The sequence below is a fragment of the Pongo abelii genome, chromosome 16 (genome assembly GCF_028885655.2).
Source record: "Pongo abelii isolate AG06213 chromosome 16, NHGRI_mPonAbe1-v2.0_pri, whole genome shotgun sequence".
Taxonomy (NCBI): Eukaryota; Metazoa; Chordata; class Mammalia; order Primates; family Hominidae; genus Pongo; species Pongo abelii.
Window position 1 is genome coordinate 54743027 of NC_072001.2, and position 16123 is coordinate 54759149.

At 38.9% G+C, this 16123-nt stretch overlaps 1 protein-coding gene across 4 annotated transcripts in view; it reads left to right on the forward strand.

The window, feature by feature from the left end:
* The window catches only part of TMOD2 (tropomodulin 2), a 63499-nt gene extending 48525 nt beyond the window's left edge, over positions 1-14974 (forward strand). For all 4 annotated transcript variants that reach the window (XM_024232619.3, XM_054531483.2, XM_054531482.2 and 1 more), the window contains 2 exons: positions 5496-5640; positions 7536-14974. In XM_024232619.3, the coding sequence (XP_024088387.1) occupies positions 5496-5640; positions 7536-7570 (180 nt within the window). In that variant the 3' untranslated portion in view covers positions 7571-14974. The remainder of the gene's footprint in view (positions 1-5495; positions 5641-7535) is intronic.
* Positions 14975-16123: the final 1149 nt, after the last annotated feature.

A 16123-nucleotide genomic window follows, 5' to 3' on the forward strand; every position in this document is an offset into this window, starting at 1 on the left:
GACTACAGGCACACACTACCATGCCCAGCTAATTTTTAAATTTTTTGTAGAGACAGGGTCTCACTATATTTCCCAGGTTGGTCTCAAACTCCTGGACTCAAGCCATCCTCCTGCCTCAGCCTCCCCAAGTGCTGGGATTACAGGCATGAGCCCCACCACGCCCAGCCTGGCTTGTCTTTATTTGTATATGACAAGGAGGATTAAGATTTTCTAGAGAGGCTGGGTGTGTTGGCTCACACCTGTAATCCCAATGCATTGTGAGAATGAGACAGGAGGATCACCTGAGCCCAGGAGTTCCAGGTTGCAGTCAGTTATGGATGTGTCATTGCATTCCACCTTGGACAACAGAGCTAGACCCTGTCTATTCATTCTCTCTCTCTCTGTCTCACACACACACACACACACACCCTGTCTGTCTCTTTAAGAAAAGATTTTCTAGAGGAATTGGAAAAAATTATTTGCTTTACTTGAGAAATCAGGAAATTCGGGGTCAAAACTTGTCTTATGTCCAAATTGTGTTCTTTGACTCACAGACTGTTAGAAGTAACCTCAGTTTCCTTATCTATCTAATGAGGGGTTTGAAATAAAATAATCTGTAAGACAGTTTCCTCAGGCAGAACCAGAAGCCAAGACCAATTTAACAGCACAGCAATGGGCAGCTGCACCAAAATGAAGGCCTGCTGAGAATCCACCACTGGGGGCAGGCTGCTGTGGCTAGGCTCCAGGTCAATATGCAGTGATTTAATCAGGTGCCCCCATGGGAAGAACAATCAGTGATGCATATTAGAGAAACAGATGGGGAACTGCTAAATAAATTTAAGCAGATAAAGGAGGTCACTTAGAAAAACACAGAAGGCAATTTGAAGATATGCTTAAACATTTGTTTCTATTTTTCCCCCTTTGTGTTTGGTGACTTAAAATATAAAAAGAGCCTGGGCCTCTAGTCCCAGCTACTTAGGAGGCTAAGGTAGGAGAATCTCTTGAGCCCAGGAGTTCGAGTCCAGCCTGGGCAACATAGCAAGACCTCATCTTTAAAATATATATATATAATATAATATAACATAACATAATAAAAGTTATATAATTTAATATACTACATACTTAGATAGTTTAAGTATATATAAAGACTGTATATCCAAATTATAAGAAATTTTGATACCCATCTATTGTCCTGGGTTTATGTAAGACCTCAAATCCAAAAAAAGATGCAGGCTGAGGAAGAAACATAGTGTATGTTACATTAATTCCTCCCCTTTTTTATATGCCCCCAATATAATTTTCTTCAGCTTCTAAGTCTTTTATGTAGCTATTAGCATCTCCTTCCTCCGCCTCAAAAAAACAAAAATAAAGCTGTTATTCTATTATTAATATTTCCAATTTTTGGTTCCAGATTATATTAATGGTTTAAGTTAACATAAAAGCAGAGTTGGTGTTTCTGTTTCACTAGCTTTGCTAGAATGTCATCCAAGATTCATTACAAAATAGAGAAAACCCTAAAGAAATTACAGTTAATGTCTATATAAATAGAACATTCAAATCAAAGACGAGTAAGTGTGGATTTGCCTTTTATTGCAAAACAAAGCAGCTGTAAGGATGCTGAGCAGAATTTAAACTACTAGGAAAATAGCCAGCTACTTGGAGAGGAGGGACTCAGATACTTGGGAATATAGGTGATTTGGGGTAACTTTTGACCACTGCATTAACACTGCAAGTTACCCAAGTCCAGGACTCAAATGCTCCAGGGGCACAAGCCATAGTAGTGGCAGCCCTAACCTTAGCTCAGGGCTCATCCCTTGATACGGTCCCACTCTTCTAAACTATGTCATTTGCTAAAGTTGCTCATGAAACTCTGAGGTCAGCATCTCTTACTTTTTTGCTGCCACTCCCTCCCATTTACTCATAATGCTTAGAGCGTTAATCTCTACCATAATTATTATTAACTGGAAATATCACATCGTGTTAAGTTCTCGAGGAGAGACTTGTTTGAGGGGTTGCTGGATAACAAGAAAGAGAGAAGCAAAGAGATAAGCCCTAAACTTGCTTGGGACACAAGAGTTCCTCCATAAACTTTTCTTCTTCATCCACTCCATACTTAAATTTTCCAAATTTAAAAGGTATATGTTTTTAACTTATTACAAAGTAATCAAGATTGTATGGTACTGGCACAAAAATATACTGGCAGAGCAATAAAGCAGATTCAAATCAGGGAAGAATGAAACAAAAGATGGTAGGATAATTTGCTAGCATTTTGGAACAAAATTAAATTGGGTCTCTGTATCTTCATTGTTTTTTTTTGTTGTTTTTTTTGTTTGTTTGTTTCTTTTTGAGATGGAGTTTCACTCCTGTCACCCAGGCTGGAGTGCAATGGTGCCATCTCGGCTCACTGCAACCTCTGCCTCCTGAGTTCAAGCGATTCTCCTGCCTCAGCCTCCCGAGCAGCTGGGATTACAGGCGCGTGCCACCATCCCCTGCTAATTTGTTTATTTTTAGTAGAGACGGAATTTCACCATGTTCACCAGGTTGGTCTCGAACTCCTGACCTTAAGTGATCCACCTGCCTCTGCCTCCCAAGTGCTGGGATTATAGGCCTGAGCCACCATGCCTGGCCCTATCTTCATTCTTATATTAAAATTCATTCCAGATGAAATGAAGATTTAAACATTAAAATATATTAAATCATAAACCAAATGGAATAAATCAGGAAGAGTAGAGAGGCTTCCTAAACATGATATCTAGAAGACTGATAAATTTGACCATATGAAAATGAAGAAAATTCCTGATAGTGATCAAAAAGAAAGTCAAAAGACAAACAGAGCAAAATGTTTTTAGCACATTTGACAAAGGGCTAATTTCCTAACATACAAGAAACCTACAAATCAAGTTAAAAAACACAAAATACAGGAACTGTAAGCTGGTAGAAAAATGGGCAAATGGCATGGATTGGTAATTCCTGAGAAGAAAGAAATATAAACCCGTAAGAAAATTCATTGTTCTCATTCATCATTTGACAAATGCAAATTAAGGCAGTAAATAAATATAAAAGAAATATAAATTTTCACCAACTGTATAGACAAAGATTAAAAAGGTTAGTAGTATCTTATTTGGCTAGGGTAGGGAAAGCAGTAACACTCGTACAGTTAGCAAGAATAAAAGCTGTCATAACCTTTGACAGTAAGTCAATAATATATCAGAATTCAAAACATGCTTGCCCCTGACCCAGCTATAATTTGTCCTACAGGCATATTTGCAGAAATGCCCCAAGATGCACTGTGGGGAGGGAAGCTCACTGCAGTTTTGTTTGGAATAGTGGAAATAGAATGTGATGTAACAGTAAGTCAGTAAGGCCTGGCTAAATTACACTATGACCCATCACTGCAATGGGGTGTGGCACAGTTCTTTATATGGATGAGGGAAATGTATATTTACCAACATGAAAATATATCCTTAATGTTAGATGAAAAATAAAAACATACTTCAAAACAATATGCTAGTATAATCCATTAATGTGAAAAAAAGCATAGATGTACAAGTGATTGTGTAGATATGTGAATGCATAGAAAATGTTTAGAACACTACATACTGCATGCCAGTCTGGCTTTCTCTGTGGGGAATGGGAATGTTGGAGTAAGGAAACTTGTATATTTTATATACATTTTAATTTGAGTTTTCTAAACAAGCCTGTATTTATTTATTTATTTTTTTTTTTTTTTGAGATGGAGTCTACTCTGTCACCCAGGCTGGAGTGCAGTGGAACAATCTTGGCTCACTGCAACCTCCGCCTCCCAGGTTCAAGCAATTCTCCTGCCTCAGTCTCCTGAGTAGCTGGGACTACAGGTGCCTGCCACCACACCCAGCTAGTTTTTGTACTTTTAGTAGAGGCAGGGTTTTGCCATATTGGCCAGGCTGGTTTCAAACACCTGACCTCATGATCCGCCCATCTCAGCCTTCCAAAGTGCTGGAATTACAGGCATGTGAGCCACTGCGCCCAGCCTTATTTTTTAAAATGTGATGACTATGTTACGAAAAAATATACTTTGTCCCTTAAATTAAATTTTAAATTCCCATATTTACATGCCCCTATTTGTTTTTGTTTTTTGAGACAGGGTCTCACTCTGTCACCCAGGCTGGAGTGCAGTGGCACGACCTTGGTCCACTGCAACCTCTGCCTCCTAGATTCTAGTGATTCTCCTGCCTCAGCCTCCCGAGTAGCTGGGACTACAGGTGCATGTCACCATGCCCAGCATATTTTTTGTATTTTTAGTAGAAACGGGGTTTCACCATGTTGCCCGGGCTGGTCTCCACCTCTTGACCTCAAGTGATCCATCTGCCTCGGCCTCCCAAAGTGCTGGGATTGCAGGTGGGAGCCATGGTGCCTGGCCTCCCTATAAAAAAAAATAAATTAATTAAAAAAACTCTATTTTTTATTTTTTCATTAGTTTATGTCTCAAACAAAAAAACCTTTTCCCACCAACTTAAACAAGTTGGAGATTTTTTTGTAGTCCAGTAACCCCCTTCAGAGTTTGCTGATTTCATCCAAACGTGTACATGGTTCAAACCACAATAAAGCTGCTCAGAATCACCTAGTGAGATTCTGCTGAGAGACAACAGCCCATAGGTTGAGATCTTTAATTATCATTGGATATGGATCCCAGAATTAAAAAATTATATTTGATAGCACAAATATAATGTGTGCACAACACAGTGACAATAGAGTGACTATAGTCAACAATAACTTATTGTGCATTTTAAAATAAAAAAGTAGAATTTGATTGATTGTAACACAAAGAAAAGATAAATGCTTGAAGTGATGGATACCCCATTTACCCTGATGTGATTATTATGCATTGTATGTCTGGGTGATAATATCTCATGTACCGCATAAATATTATATACCTGTGTATCCACAAAAGTCAAAAATAAAAACATTTTATAAAAAAGAAGAAAAAGTATTGGAAATGAATAAAGGTAATGGTTGTACAATATTGTGATTGTACTATATGGCACTGAATTGTGCACTTATAATGGCAAAATTTTATGTATATTTTACCACAATAAGTAAATAAGAATTCCCAAGGTAAAAAGTAAAAAATAAATAAAAATTTAGTAATTGGATTGTCTGCTACAAAATAGTTTCATTATTTTTAAAACACCCTTTGTTTAAACCACAGATACTGGGATGAATTCAAAACACCGAATATTAGTTTTGCTTTCATTTTAATTCTGGAATTATCCTTTCCTTCATAAACAATTTGCTTAGTTTTTTTCAGCTGCAGGACACCAGTGAACTCAGCTGTCTGTTGGATTTTGCTTCTAGACAAGGAGCGGGACTCAGATGACTATGAGAGAAAACATCTCAAGTGACACTGTCCCTTTCAGTTTGAGACCTTTGCCTCTTTGCCTGTTTGTCCAGCAAGTAGCCTTGTCTTTTTCCTGTGCAAGTAACTGTTTCCTCTTCCTTCTTGGTCATCCTGTGCATGTGTCTGCACCTGCAACCAGAGGCAGCAGTTGGGAACAGCTGTAGAGATGGAAATTGCCCAGATGCTGGAGGAGAATTCAAGGATCCTCAAGTTTGGATACCAGTTTACCAAGCAAGGGCCACGAACAAGGGTGGCAGCTGCCATCACAAAGAATAATGACCTGGGTAATTCAGCCATAATATGTGCTGTTAACAATTAGAAGAGCATGAGCATTCACTTCTCCACTTCAGATGCAACATCTCACAGACACCATTCCATTGGCCTCTGATGTCACTCACTTCTTCATATAAGACACATTATTATAATACATGGTCATAGGAGTCTTTGTGGTCCTCGCAGTGTTGTGTCATCATAGCATTTTCTCAAAAAAGAAGTTTGTTCTGTTTTCCAGGCAGTCTTTGATTTTTGCTTGATTTCTTTTGTGTATTTGTTTCTCTTTTACTTACATGTAACCACCTTCTGTTTTTATCTGCACCAGAAAATGGGCACAAGGACACTGAGATTCCAAATTATGTTTGACTTCTGACTGCTTTGGTACTTAGTTCTAAATAGGGATATGTCTGATACTTTGGCAATTTACATGTGATATAAACATGGAGCTACATTATTATGTTTAAACTCGCAGGTCGCCTTTTCAGTTAGCCCCTTCAGTTTTTCGTGTGGCCACTTGTTGCTGAGGATCCCTGGCATTTCTTCTGTTAGGATGAGGTGGGGCATGTCCTGATCAACCATAGCAAAGAAGAATGGAACTGGGAAAGCTTGGTCTGAGGATATCCCAGCCACCTGGAGCAGCCTGGCAAAAGGACACCCAGGAGCAGACATCCATTTGGCAAGTGGTCAGTCAGTCAACAGCAGGCTTCAATCCCCAGTTTGAGGTTCAGGGACAGAATGCCAGATCTTGGATGTAGGAACTGGGCAAGGTGTTCCACCAGATACAGTGCTGGCCTCAAGGAGGACTCAGATAGCGGGCAAGATAGAAGCTAAAGGTTAGAACGGGAAGGGGCAAATAAAGGTTAGTGTCCAATTCCTTGTCCAGACAGGCTTTGCCAAGACCCTGAGGCCTAGGCAAGGTGCAGTGTGTGGCATCAGGAAGCTGGCTGGACATGTGACAGTGGTTACCTGCGGGGTGCACAGGGTGAGGCCAAGGGTCCAGACAGGCAAATAGGGATTTGGGGAAGAGTGGAAGCAGCAGTCAGAAGGCACCTAGGAAAAGCACATTGGGTCCACAACCAAACAACATAGAGACCAAAGGAAAATAGGCAAAACGAGAGGTCTGAAGAAAATAGACAGGGCAGCCTACGTCCAAGAAGCAGCAACTGTGGGCAAGAGCCTAGGCAGGAGCTAGGCTATTTTAAGTGGAGAGTTAGAGCAAGACCACAGCAAGGGCACCTTTTTGCCAAATCCAAGAAAGTTCAAATAGCCCTCCTCCCAGTGACCAGGAGAGCCTGCAGTTGGGAAAGTGAAAGGTGGAAGAAGAGGGTTGCAGGAACTGGGAAACGGCTGTCTGGGCAACTTCTTTGATCCTAAACATCAGGTTAAAAGAACATTAATCTCTGAGTTTGCTTGCCAACTGAATCACACCTTCCTGTAGGTTGATATTTAGAAGTTTTTATTTAGAAGAGTTTTAGAAACTTTGAACTATTTGCAGCTCCTTCCAGACTTCATCCCATAATCAGAATTAAAAGATTGTGATTGTGTTCACCTGAAGAGTTAGTTAAAGCCCATTGGTGACAGAGTTGCAAGTGCTGTGGATAAACGGCCATGAAAATAGTCAAAGTGCACTGTTTCACGGGTCTCTTCCGGAATTTCTATCCCATAGAAATGAGAAGGTTCTAAAACTTGAGTAGCCAGCTATCAGACATATCTGTATTTAAATGTAAATTCCACCAGACACTGGATGATTTTATCATTTCCATTGATTGTCATGGTTAAGTATTAAAATTTAAGATAACTGTCCTTAAGTGTGTGAGATTGTCATCTTATGTGATTAATGTTGTTTATCTGGAATTTAAGGAATATCCCTTCAATTTGTCTTTTTGTTCCTTTCTTTCTTACCTAGTTCGTAAGAAGAGAGTTGAAGCAGACCGAAGGTAAACTTCCTCGGGGAGAAGTGAAGTTTCACTGTGGTGTGGCCGTTGAAAAACAAAAACTCTTCTTCTTCCTCATCAGGACCATTTTATCAAAGTTCGTTCATTTCCGTTAACCACGTAACTAATAATTTAATTGTTATTCTTTTTTAGCACTACTTGTTTATCTTGGATTTTGTAATATATACAATTGTTTTATTTGCTCATGGGCACTTCTGGCAACTTGACAAATGGACCGATACAGATTTTAGAGAGTGACGACGTGGAAAATGAATTTAACCACTTTCTTATTGGGTTGTCTTGCTTTCTTACATGAACTTTTTTTTTAATCACTGAAAGGAATTTAGTGTATAATATGTGTTTGTAACTGTGAATATGATAGAGGCCTATCTCTGTTTACATGCGTAGCTTTGAGTTAGGCTAAATACATCAGAAGTGTTCCACTGACCACATAAGAAGTTAGTATTGCCAATCTTTCACTGCATGTGAAAATGTGACCAATTTAGCACAAATTCTCTCTTAGTTCCAGAAAAATCAGTAAATGCACATGCCCTGTTGATTGGAGATCAGTAGTGTCATCTTCATAAAGCAAGACAACATTATGACACTTTAAAACAGTAGCAAAGAAGTCTATTTATTAACCCACAAATGTAGCATCAAGCCAGACTCACAGGTAGCAAAATGAATTACATACCTACTTTTACTGACTATTCAACATAAATTGAATCTTTAACGTGACTTTAAAGGCTATTTACAAAGCTATTTTAAAGTTTTTCAAACGTGATAGAAATTTTCTAAGTTTTAGTAAGAGAGAAGCTTTTAAAACAGTACATTCCCGAATAAAACAACAATATTGTATCTTAATCAAGGCTGTCTGATGCACATGATTGCATTTTTTGGCAAATTTTAGAAGCATTTATTGCTTTGTCTTTAGTGTAACAAGATCACAGGATTAAATATAAACATTCAGGTTAATTATCTAGATTTTTGTCCACAGTACATGATCCATCCAGACATTTGCAAACGTCAAGAGAAAAATGTGAATTATGTATCCAGATGCGTGTCATCTCAAGGACAAAGCCTGTGAAAGTACAACTGAGATGGTTGCATTGTAGTATGCATTAATCTTTTGATATAGTGGTGTAAAAATGCAATGCTAAACTAAGGAAGCAGGTGACTGCAGCCTTTGGCTCAAGCTCACCACTCTGATAACTGTCAGTGCCTGAGGTTGCGATTGGTGACATTCTGACACTGCCCAAGGCAACTCACCCTCTATTCCTCCTTTCTCCCCTCCCTTTCTTCCAATTCATTGTCTTTTGTTTTCTCTTTTCTCTGTAATTTGTTACTAAACAAGTGAATAGGAAAATAATTAATATATTATTCTATTTGGCTTGTACAACACATGGAATCTGTTTAAAATAGCCCTTGTAAAATTGAACATTTACCTGTATTGTAAGTACCCACATCTGTGTCTCTGAAGTCCTTTGAAACATCTCATTTTCTTGAAATTTTTTTAATGTTTGAGAACACAATAAGCAGAATATTCTAACACCTTTGGCCCCTAAAAATCCTTTAATTAGTTTATGGCTTCATCTCCTTATCTATTTAAAAAACATAGTAAATACTGTTTTATGGTTTTCAGTCTGATTTTTCCTTCCCTCTCACCCATTTAGATGTGATGTGTTGGAGTCAACTAGTACAGGCTTGCCAATTGTTATATTTTCAAGAATTTTTGCAAACTGGTTGTTCAATACAGCCGTTATTTAAAATTAAATGATGTGCACTTACAATTGAATGAATTATATTAAGGACAGAAGTAACAAATACTATACTCAAAAATCTTACGTTTTGCTATTTTCTAACCTCTTAGATTATTTACATCTAGTAGGTATGTATGTAGAAATATTACCAAATAGTACGCTACTGAACGTATCCTCTCAACTCCATGTTCACTACCTTCTTGTTGCTACAGTGGCTTGAAATCGGCCATGGGAGAAATATTTACACCACAGAAATGAGCAATATGTAAGAAATTGGGGCTTTCTCCCCCTCCAGATTGCTGGTTGATAAACATTCATCAGCACACCACTGGGTGAAATTATACATTTTTTTTAATACATATGTTTTGCTTATCATGTGGCCAAAGGGAAGAACATTTCTCTTAGATGTCTTTTCTCCTCTTTGGATTTGTTAGAAACCTGTTTAAGTGCTGAGTCCCTGACCTGCCTCTCCAAGTAAGCCTTTTTCCTTTTTTTTTTTCTTACTCTCATTCTTGCCTTGACTCTTAAAATCCTGGACCCTATAGAGCATTCCTTGCAGCCCCACAGTGCTGTGGGCTGGGGGCTAAAGCAGTTCTTGGCAAACTCTGGCAGAAAGCAAGAAAAAGAATCAGAATTCAATCATGGCTGTTTCTTTTGTACAAGCAGTTGTTGATAGTATTAAAGCAAGATAATGGGACATTATCAAAAATATAGCACTGTTTTTACCTTATAAAATAGTTGGGTTGCATGCAACAGAGTCTATGAAATCAAATGTTTATTACTAATCAGTTTGTTTTATTATTACCTGTGTTTTTAAAGTGGCTTGAAAGGTGGCATTTCCATGAGTATGCACATATTGATGATAACCCTTAGAAAAACATACACTTGAGGAGCCTATCCATCATTTAATTAGCCTAGGACTTCATCTCCCTCTCTGCCCAAAGTGTGGAAGTGGTAGCTCTTTCATGATGATGGGCACAGTTAATCCTTTGCTATCCATTGTGATGGGGCATAATGTATATAAAATATTTTTCTATGTATTTGTTTTGCCAGATACTGTGTTGAGATATTTGGCAATACCTGGATAACTGATTGAAGGGAGATAACTTCTCCCCAGGCCTATCTCCCTCCCCCTTTTAGAGTTGTGCAGGTCCACTTTAAGTGTAAAATCACTCACCTGGACTTGTGGGCTTGTATCACCAACATCTATTATGGCATATGTAGATGACATTTAGGAGAAAAACCTTAGAAGTCTAGAAATCATATGATTAGTTCAGCACTGCATCTCCCCATCTGCTTATAGTATATAACTGGAAGCTCTTTCATCCTCATCAGCATGATTAAATGACTTAGTTTCTTTCATCTTTGGAGGGTATAATGTAAATAAGTGTCGTGTGTGTATGTGTGTGCGTACTGTCAGATATCTAATTAGGTATTTGGCTACATCTGGACAACTGATTGAAGGGAGATGCTCTCTCCCCAGTCCTCTTCCCTTATCCTTTTTAGAATTGCTGCAGGCCCAGGTTAAATATGAAATTACTCCCTAGAGTTTGCAGTTTATGTTACCAACCACCACATTTTATAGCTATGTAGAGGATGACTCTTGGGAAATAAATATTAGAAGCATAGAAATCATTTAGTTGTTCTAGTACCAAATCCATCCATTTGCCTAATGTATTTAACATTCCATCATCAACATGATGAAGCCCCTTTCTTCCATCTTTGTAGAGCACATTGTATATAAATATTTTGTACATAAAGATCATCAAATACCATAATGAGGTATTTGGCTTCATCTGGAAAATTGACTGGAGGGAGATGCTGTCTCCCAGCCCTGCTTCCCTCGTCCCTGTCCAAGTTGCTGCAGGCCCAGGTTAGAAGATTACCAACCTGGAGGGGCATGCAGTTCATCTTACAATAAAAGCCCATTCATTTAAAAACTCAGAAATCATCCCAGTGCCTGTACTCCTCAAACTAATTTCCCTAAGGGAAGACTGGCACACCAGCCCAAAGAACAGGTGCTTCTCTTCCAACAGAAACATGGCCCCTGACAGGGCACCAGCATTAGGGAAACCAATGTCCTCTGAATAGCTGCCATGAGAACATTTCAGACGCTCAAACTGAAAACTCTTAAAACCAATATTAAGCATCAGCATGCTTTAAGTGTAAGATAGCCCTTTGGAATTTACAAACACATGTGCAGCTATTTCCTTGTTCACAGATATGATGTACTCAGCCCCCTCCTAGGCACTATCAAGAAGACAGAGGAAGCATAAAAATTCTGGACTAACATAATTTTATATGTGTTTCTGAGATTGGGGAGTAGACTGAGTGCCTTTTTTACAAAGAAGATCCCATATTTAATTCAAGTATTTATAGCATCAGCAAAAATGGGCAGAGGGCGGGAAGTTGAGAACACTAGGTTCTGTGCTGTGTTACCTGTATTCAGTAGAACTGTTTCTGGAGTCAGGTTTTAAGTCATGATCCTGAAGCTTCCTTCCTCTCTTCCACTAATGATGGAATAATAGCTGTTTTCATTTTAATGAGCAGAGAACTAAGAGGAAAGGTCCTAGCTCTGCCTTCCACTCGCAGCTTCCCTTTACCTCCTCTTATTGCTTTCATCTCAAATATCCCTGCTACTCAACCAATCCTAAAGCTAAAGTACTGAGACGCACACAAAGGAAAGGTATGAGTGCTTGGAAGCATCCAGCTGAGCCCACTGGATGAAAATCAGACGATAGGCCCTCCTGTTGTAATATACTGGCCAGAGAAAAGCGCCAAGAACTTCAGGGATATTATTCACTGCTTTCTTGCTCCCTAGACCTAGATCAGATTGGATTTTACTTTGTGGTTCAGGAGTTAAGAAGTCAAATTGCTGACCGAGGTGGGGAAGGATGATGGAAATTGAAGGTTTACATTTGTTTAATGGCAGAACTGAGATTTGCTCAGCTTATCCCTTTCCCATCTGTCTGTAATAGCAATGACTGAATAATCAGTAGACCAATGGAAGAGGAGTTGCAAGTTTAAATTTGTAACCTGACTCTGGGTTCTGTTCTAGGAATAGTACATGTTTTAGAGGCTTTGCCAGTTGGGATACACTGTTGACTTGGAGGAGGATGAAGGAGAGAACTGATGACCTAGACATAGAAAAGAATAATTAACTAACTAGATGTTCTTCTGATCTCTTCCATGGTAGACATTCTGAGCACATTGGCCCAGTTAGTTGGTATGGTGAAGGGGCACCGTACTAACAGATTTGGAGACTGAAACCTAATCCCATCACCAACACTTAGCAGGTATATGATCATGGGCAATTCATTCAATTGCCTGCCAATTATAGACTATATAGGGGGAAGAGCACTGGATTTGGAGTCAAGAAACCTGGACACTTGGCTCCACACTTCCTTAGCTGGGTAACTTTGGGAAAACCACTTGGTCTCTCAAGCCTAAGGTTCTTCAGCTATAAAATGGGAATAATACTTCACTAACTACCTCACAGAGTTGTGGTAAGAATTTAATCAGATAACTGGATAAAAACACTATATAAACTGGAAAGTGCTGTACAAATGTGAGAGATCAGTTTTATTATCAAATCACTGTTTTCCACTGCCTCTTGAATCGGTTTTATTCTAACCAACCATTACATCTTCCTCATCTTTTGGAGTATGGGTAATTGAGGCTTGGGTGTGTCATCAGGGACTGGAGTCATTTCAGCTCCCACGTAGAGGTGGGAGAGGTGGTTGATGGGGCGGTGGAAGTTAGATACCAGCGATGTATATGGTAGGACGTTTTCCTGGTACTTTGAGAGTACCTTGGGAAATTGTCAGAATCCTTGCAGAGGGCCTAGGCTGGGCACAAGGGAGAAAGCGAACAGTTGACTAAGAATTGAGGGGAGGGTCTGGAGCGCTACTGCCCTCCTGTCCTTGCTGAGGGTGGGAGAGGCTAAGACTTCGGGTTTGACTAGAGGCCTAGGAGAGAAAAGTGTCCTTAGGGTTTCAAGAATTTTAATGCCTAGCAGCTGAGTAACAGGCATTAGTTCTGATAGATAGTGAAGGGCAGAAAGTGCCACCTGTTGTGAGATCACCTCTCCAGGGCAGCAACTGCCTTGTTATCACCAGCAACCTTAGCCCTGGTCAGTAATATTTCTGCTAAGAAAGGTTTCGAAGCATGGCCTCCAACGACTTTCATAAGCCCTTGGAGGCAGGACTGTGTGTCATCCATGTTTGTATCTTCAGTACCATCTTGTAAGGTGCCTTGTACATAGTAGGTGCTTAATGAACAAGTGTTGCTTGAATTTAGCTGTCGTCCAGCCCCACAGAGTTATGCTCCATTTGCCACCGTGTGATATTTTTGAGAAACAATAGTGATTTGGATGCCAGCTTTATGTGACTTTGGGCAAGACTCTCCATCTATCTTGTCTTCATTTCATCTGTAAAATGAAGTGAGTAGATTCAATGCTCCCTAAGGTCCCTTCCAGCTCCAATACTTGACAAGCCTGTGATTCTAAATCGTTTCCATTGCCTCTGAACATGGGTGAGTAATGCCTCCACTGCAGCTCTGTTTCTCTCCAGGAGGCTTTGTTCAGAGGAGGTCTGACTATTGCACAGCCAGTTTTTTCTTCCTCTTCAGCAATTCTTTACTGTCTTCAGAATAGTTCTGGAAGAGCGGCCTTTTCTGAAAGGATATTTAAAAATATATACTATTTAGGCTGGGCCCAGTGGCTCATGCCTGTAATCCCAGCACTTTGGGAGGCCAAGGTGGGTGGATCACCTGAGGTCAGGAGTTCAAGACCAGCCTGGCCAACATGGTGAAACCCCGTCTCTACTAAAAATACAAAAATTAGCTGGGCCCGGTGGCAAGAGCCTGTAATCCCAGCTACTGGGGAGGCTGAGGCAGGAAAATCGCTTGAACCCGGGAGGTGGAGGTTGTAGTGACCCGAGATCACACCACTGCACTCCAGCCTGGGTGACAAGAACGAAACTCCATCTCAAAAAATAAAATAAAATAAAATATATACTATCTTGCTCCTCAGAACCAGTGGGGAAGGAGAAGAGGGAAGGCAAAGAAAGAAACTGAGCATAGTAAACACAGCATTTTTTTGTAGGCTCTTATTTAAAATGTGTGTGTGTGTGTGTGTGTGTGTGTGTTTCTAAGTATTGACTGGGAAAAAGAGAGAAGCCAATCAAAAGTATACTGTGCAACTGAGAGAGGCTGGCCCAGGATTTAAAACTTCCTGTGGATAATCTAACTGTGAGTAGATAGGAATCGGCCATATGGTGAAATGAGATCAATAGGAAATGTGCTTTTTGAGGAAATTTTATTTTAGTACCAAATGTTGCCAGTGACAATCTTCAGTTAAGAAGTAAGTTATTCTGACCTAAAATTCTTATCTCTGCCACTTTGGTTTAAAAACAAAAACCCTTATATACATGGAATAATTATATTTTAATTAAGCGTTTATCTTAGTTGTTTTCATCTATTCAATCAAAATGAATAAGCAGCATTTTTCATTGCACTTAAAAATGTAAAATACCTGCATGCCACTAATCTGTAACATTTTACCAGTTCAGATGCCTGTAATGTGTGACTTTATGTGTATCTGTGTTGTTTTGAAGAGAATAAAGGAAATAATACTTTGCAAACTGTTTAAACAAGTGTTTAAACTTCTATTGGCAACATTTATTGGGCTAAGCAGTTATTGAAAACTCCGCATAGTTTTATTTTCCATTTGAAACTTTAATCAAATCAAGACTATTATATTCATTAGGGAATTAAAGACTAATTTGCTTTTTAAATGTGAAGTTGAACACTGTGGAAAGTAAATGAGTGATAAAGCAAAATGTATAAAGTATGAAATATTATACTTTTACCCTGGATAATTATTCAGGACCCCAGTTGGCCCAAATAGGTGCAATTTTTAATCCTTTGAAATTAGCCAGCCAGACCTAATGCTAAGGTAAATGTAAACTGTTTTAATTAATTAAGATCTTTCTGCTTTCAAAGACATAATGTATTTATTTCTGTCAGGAATGATATTTCCAAATGAAAATGTAAAGAACATTGGGAATTAATAAACTTTCCTTTCAAAGTAAAAGTAAAGACTGGTTTTATATGGCTAATTTTTAGACAGTGTTTCTTTAAAACAAATGGTTGGCATCATGTTCTTAGATGAGCACATTTGTAGAAAACTATTAAATGCCCTTATTATGAAGAAACAAGACAACTACAAGTAGCCATAACAGAGAGAAATAACTTATCAAACAAAAATGTACACATTTGGCTAAATAGTTAAAAATTGGTTAGAATGAATGGGAACAGGAATACAGAAAGCCCAGACAGGTTAACTATTTTACCCTGAATTTTTTACACTAACTTTGGATTTACATTATTCTTTTTAAAGCTCTTCTGGTAATTTGTAATACTGAACACTAAAAATGATGAAGTTATGTTGTAAAGGTTTGACCCTGGAAAAACAGGAAAAACTCTTCTTCCTGCCCTTCTGCTGAACTGTGTCCCAACTCTTTGACCCTTGGATTTCAGTTTAGACTGAGAAGGTTCAACTGAGAAACCTAAAGGGCCAGTGTCTAATTTCTATATTTGCTGTTTCACACCTTCTCTTGGACAAGAAAGTATAGTAATTATTTTGTTTAAAAGATTCTCCCTTTCAGCCTATTGGGTTATAATGAATAGAGTGGTTACAAGTGTGCACCCTGGGGTCACACCTGCCTGGTTCAGATCTCACTTCCATTAGTTATACGAATTTGTGCAAATTACCAAGCCCCAGCTTCATCTGTAAAGTA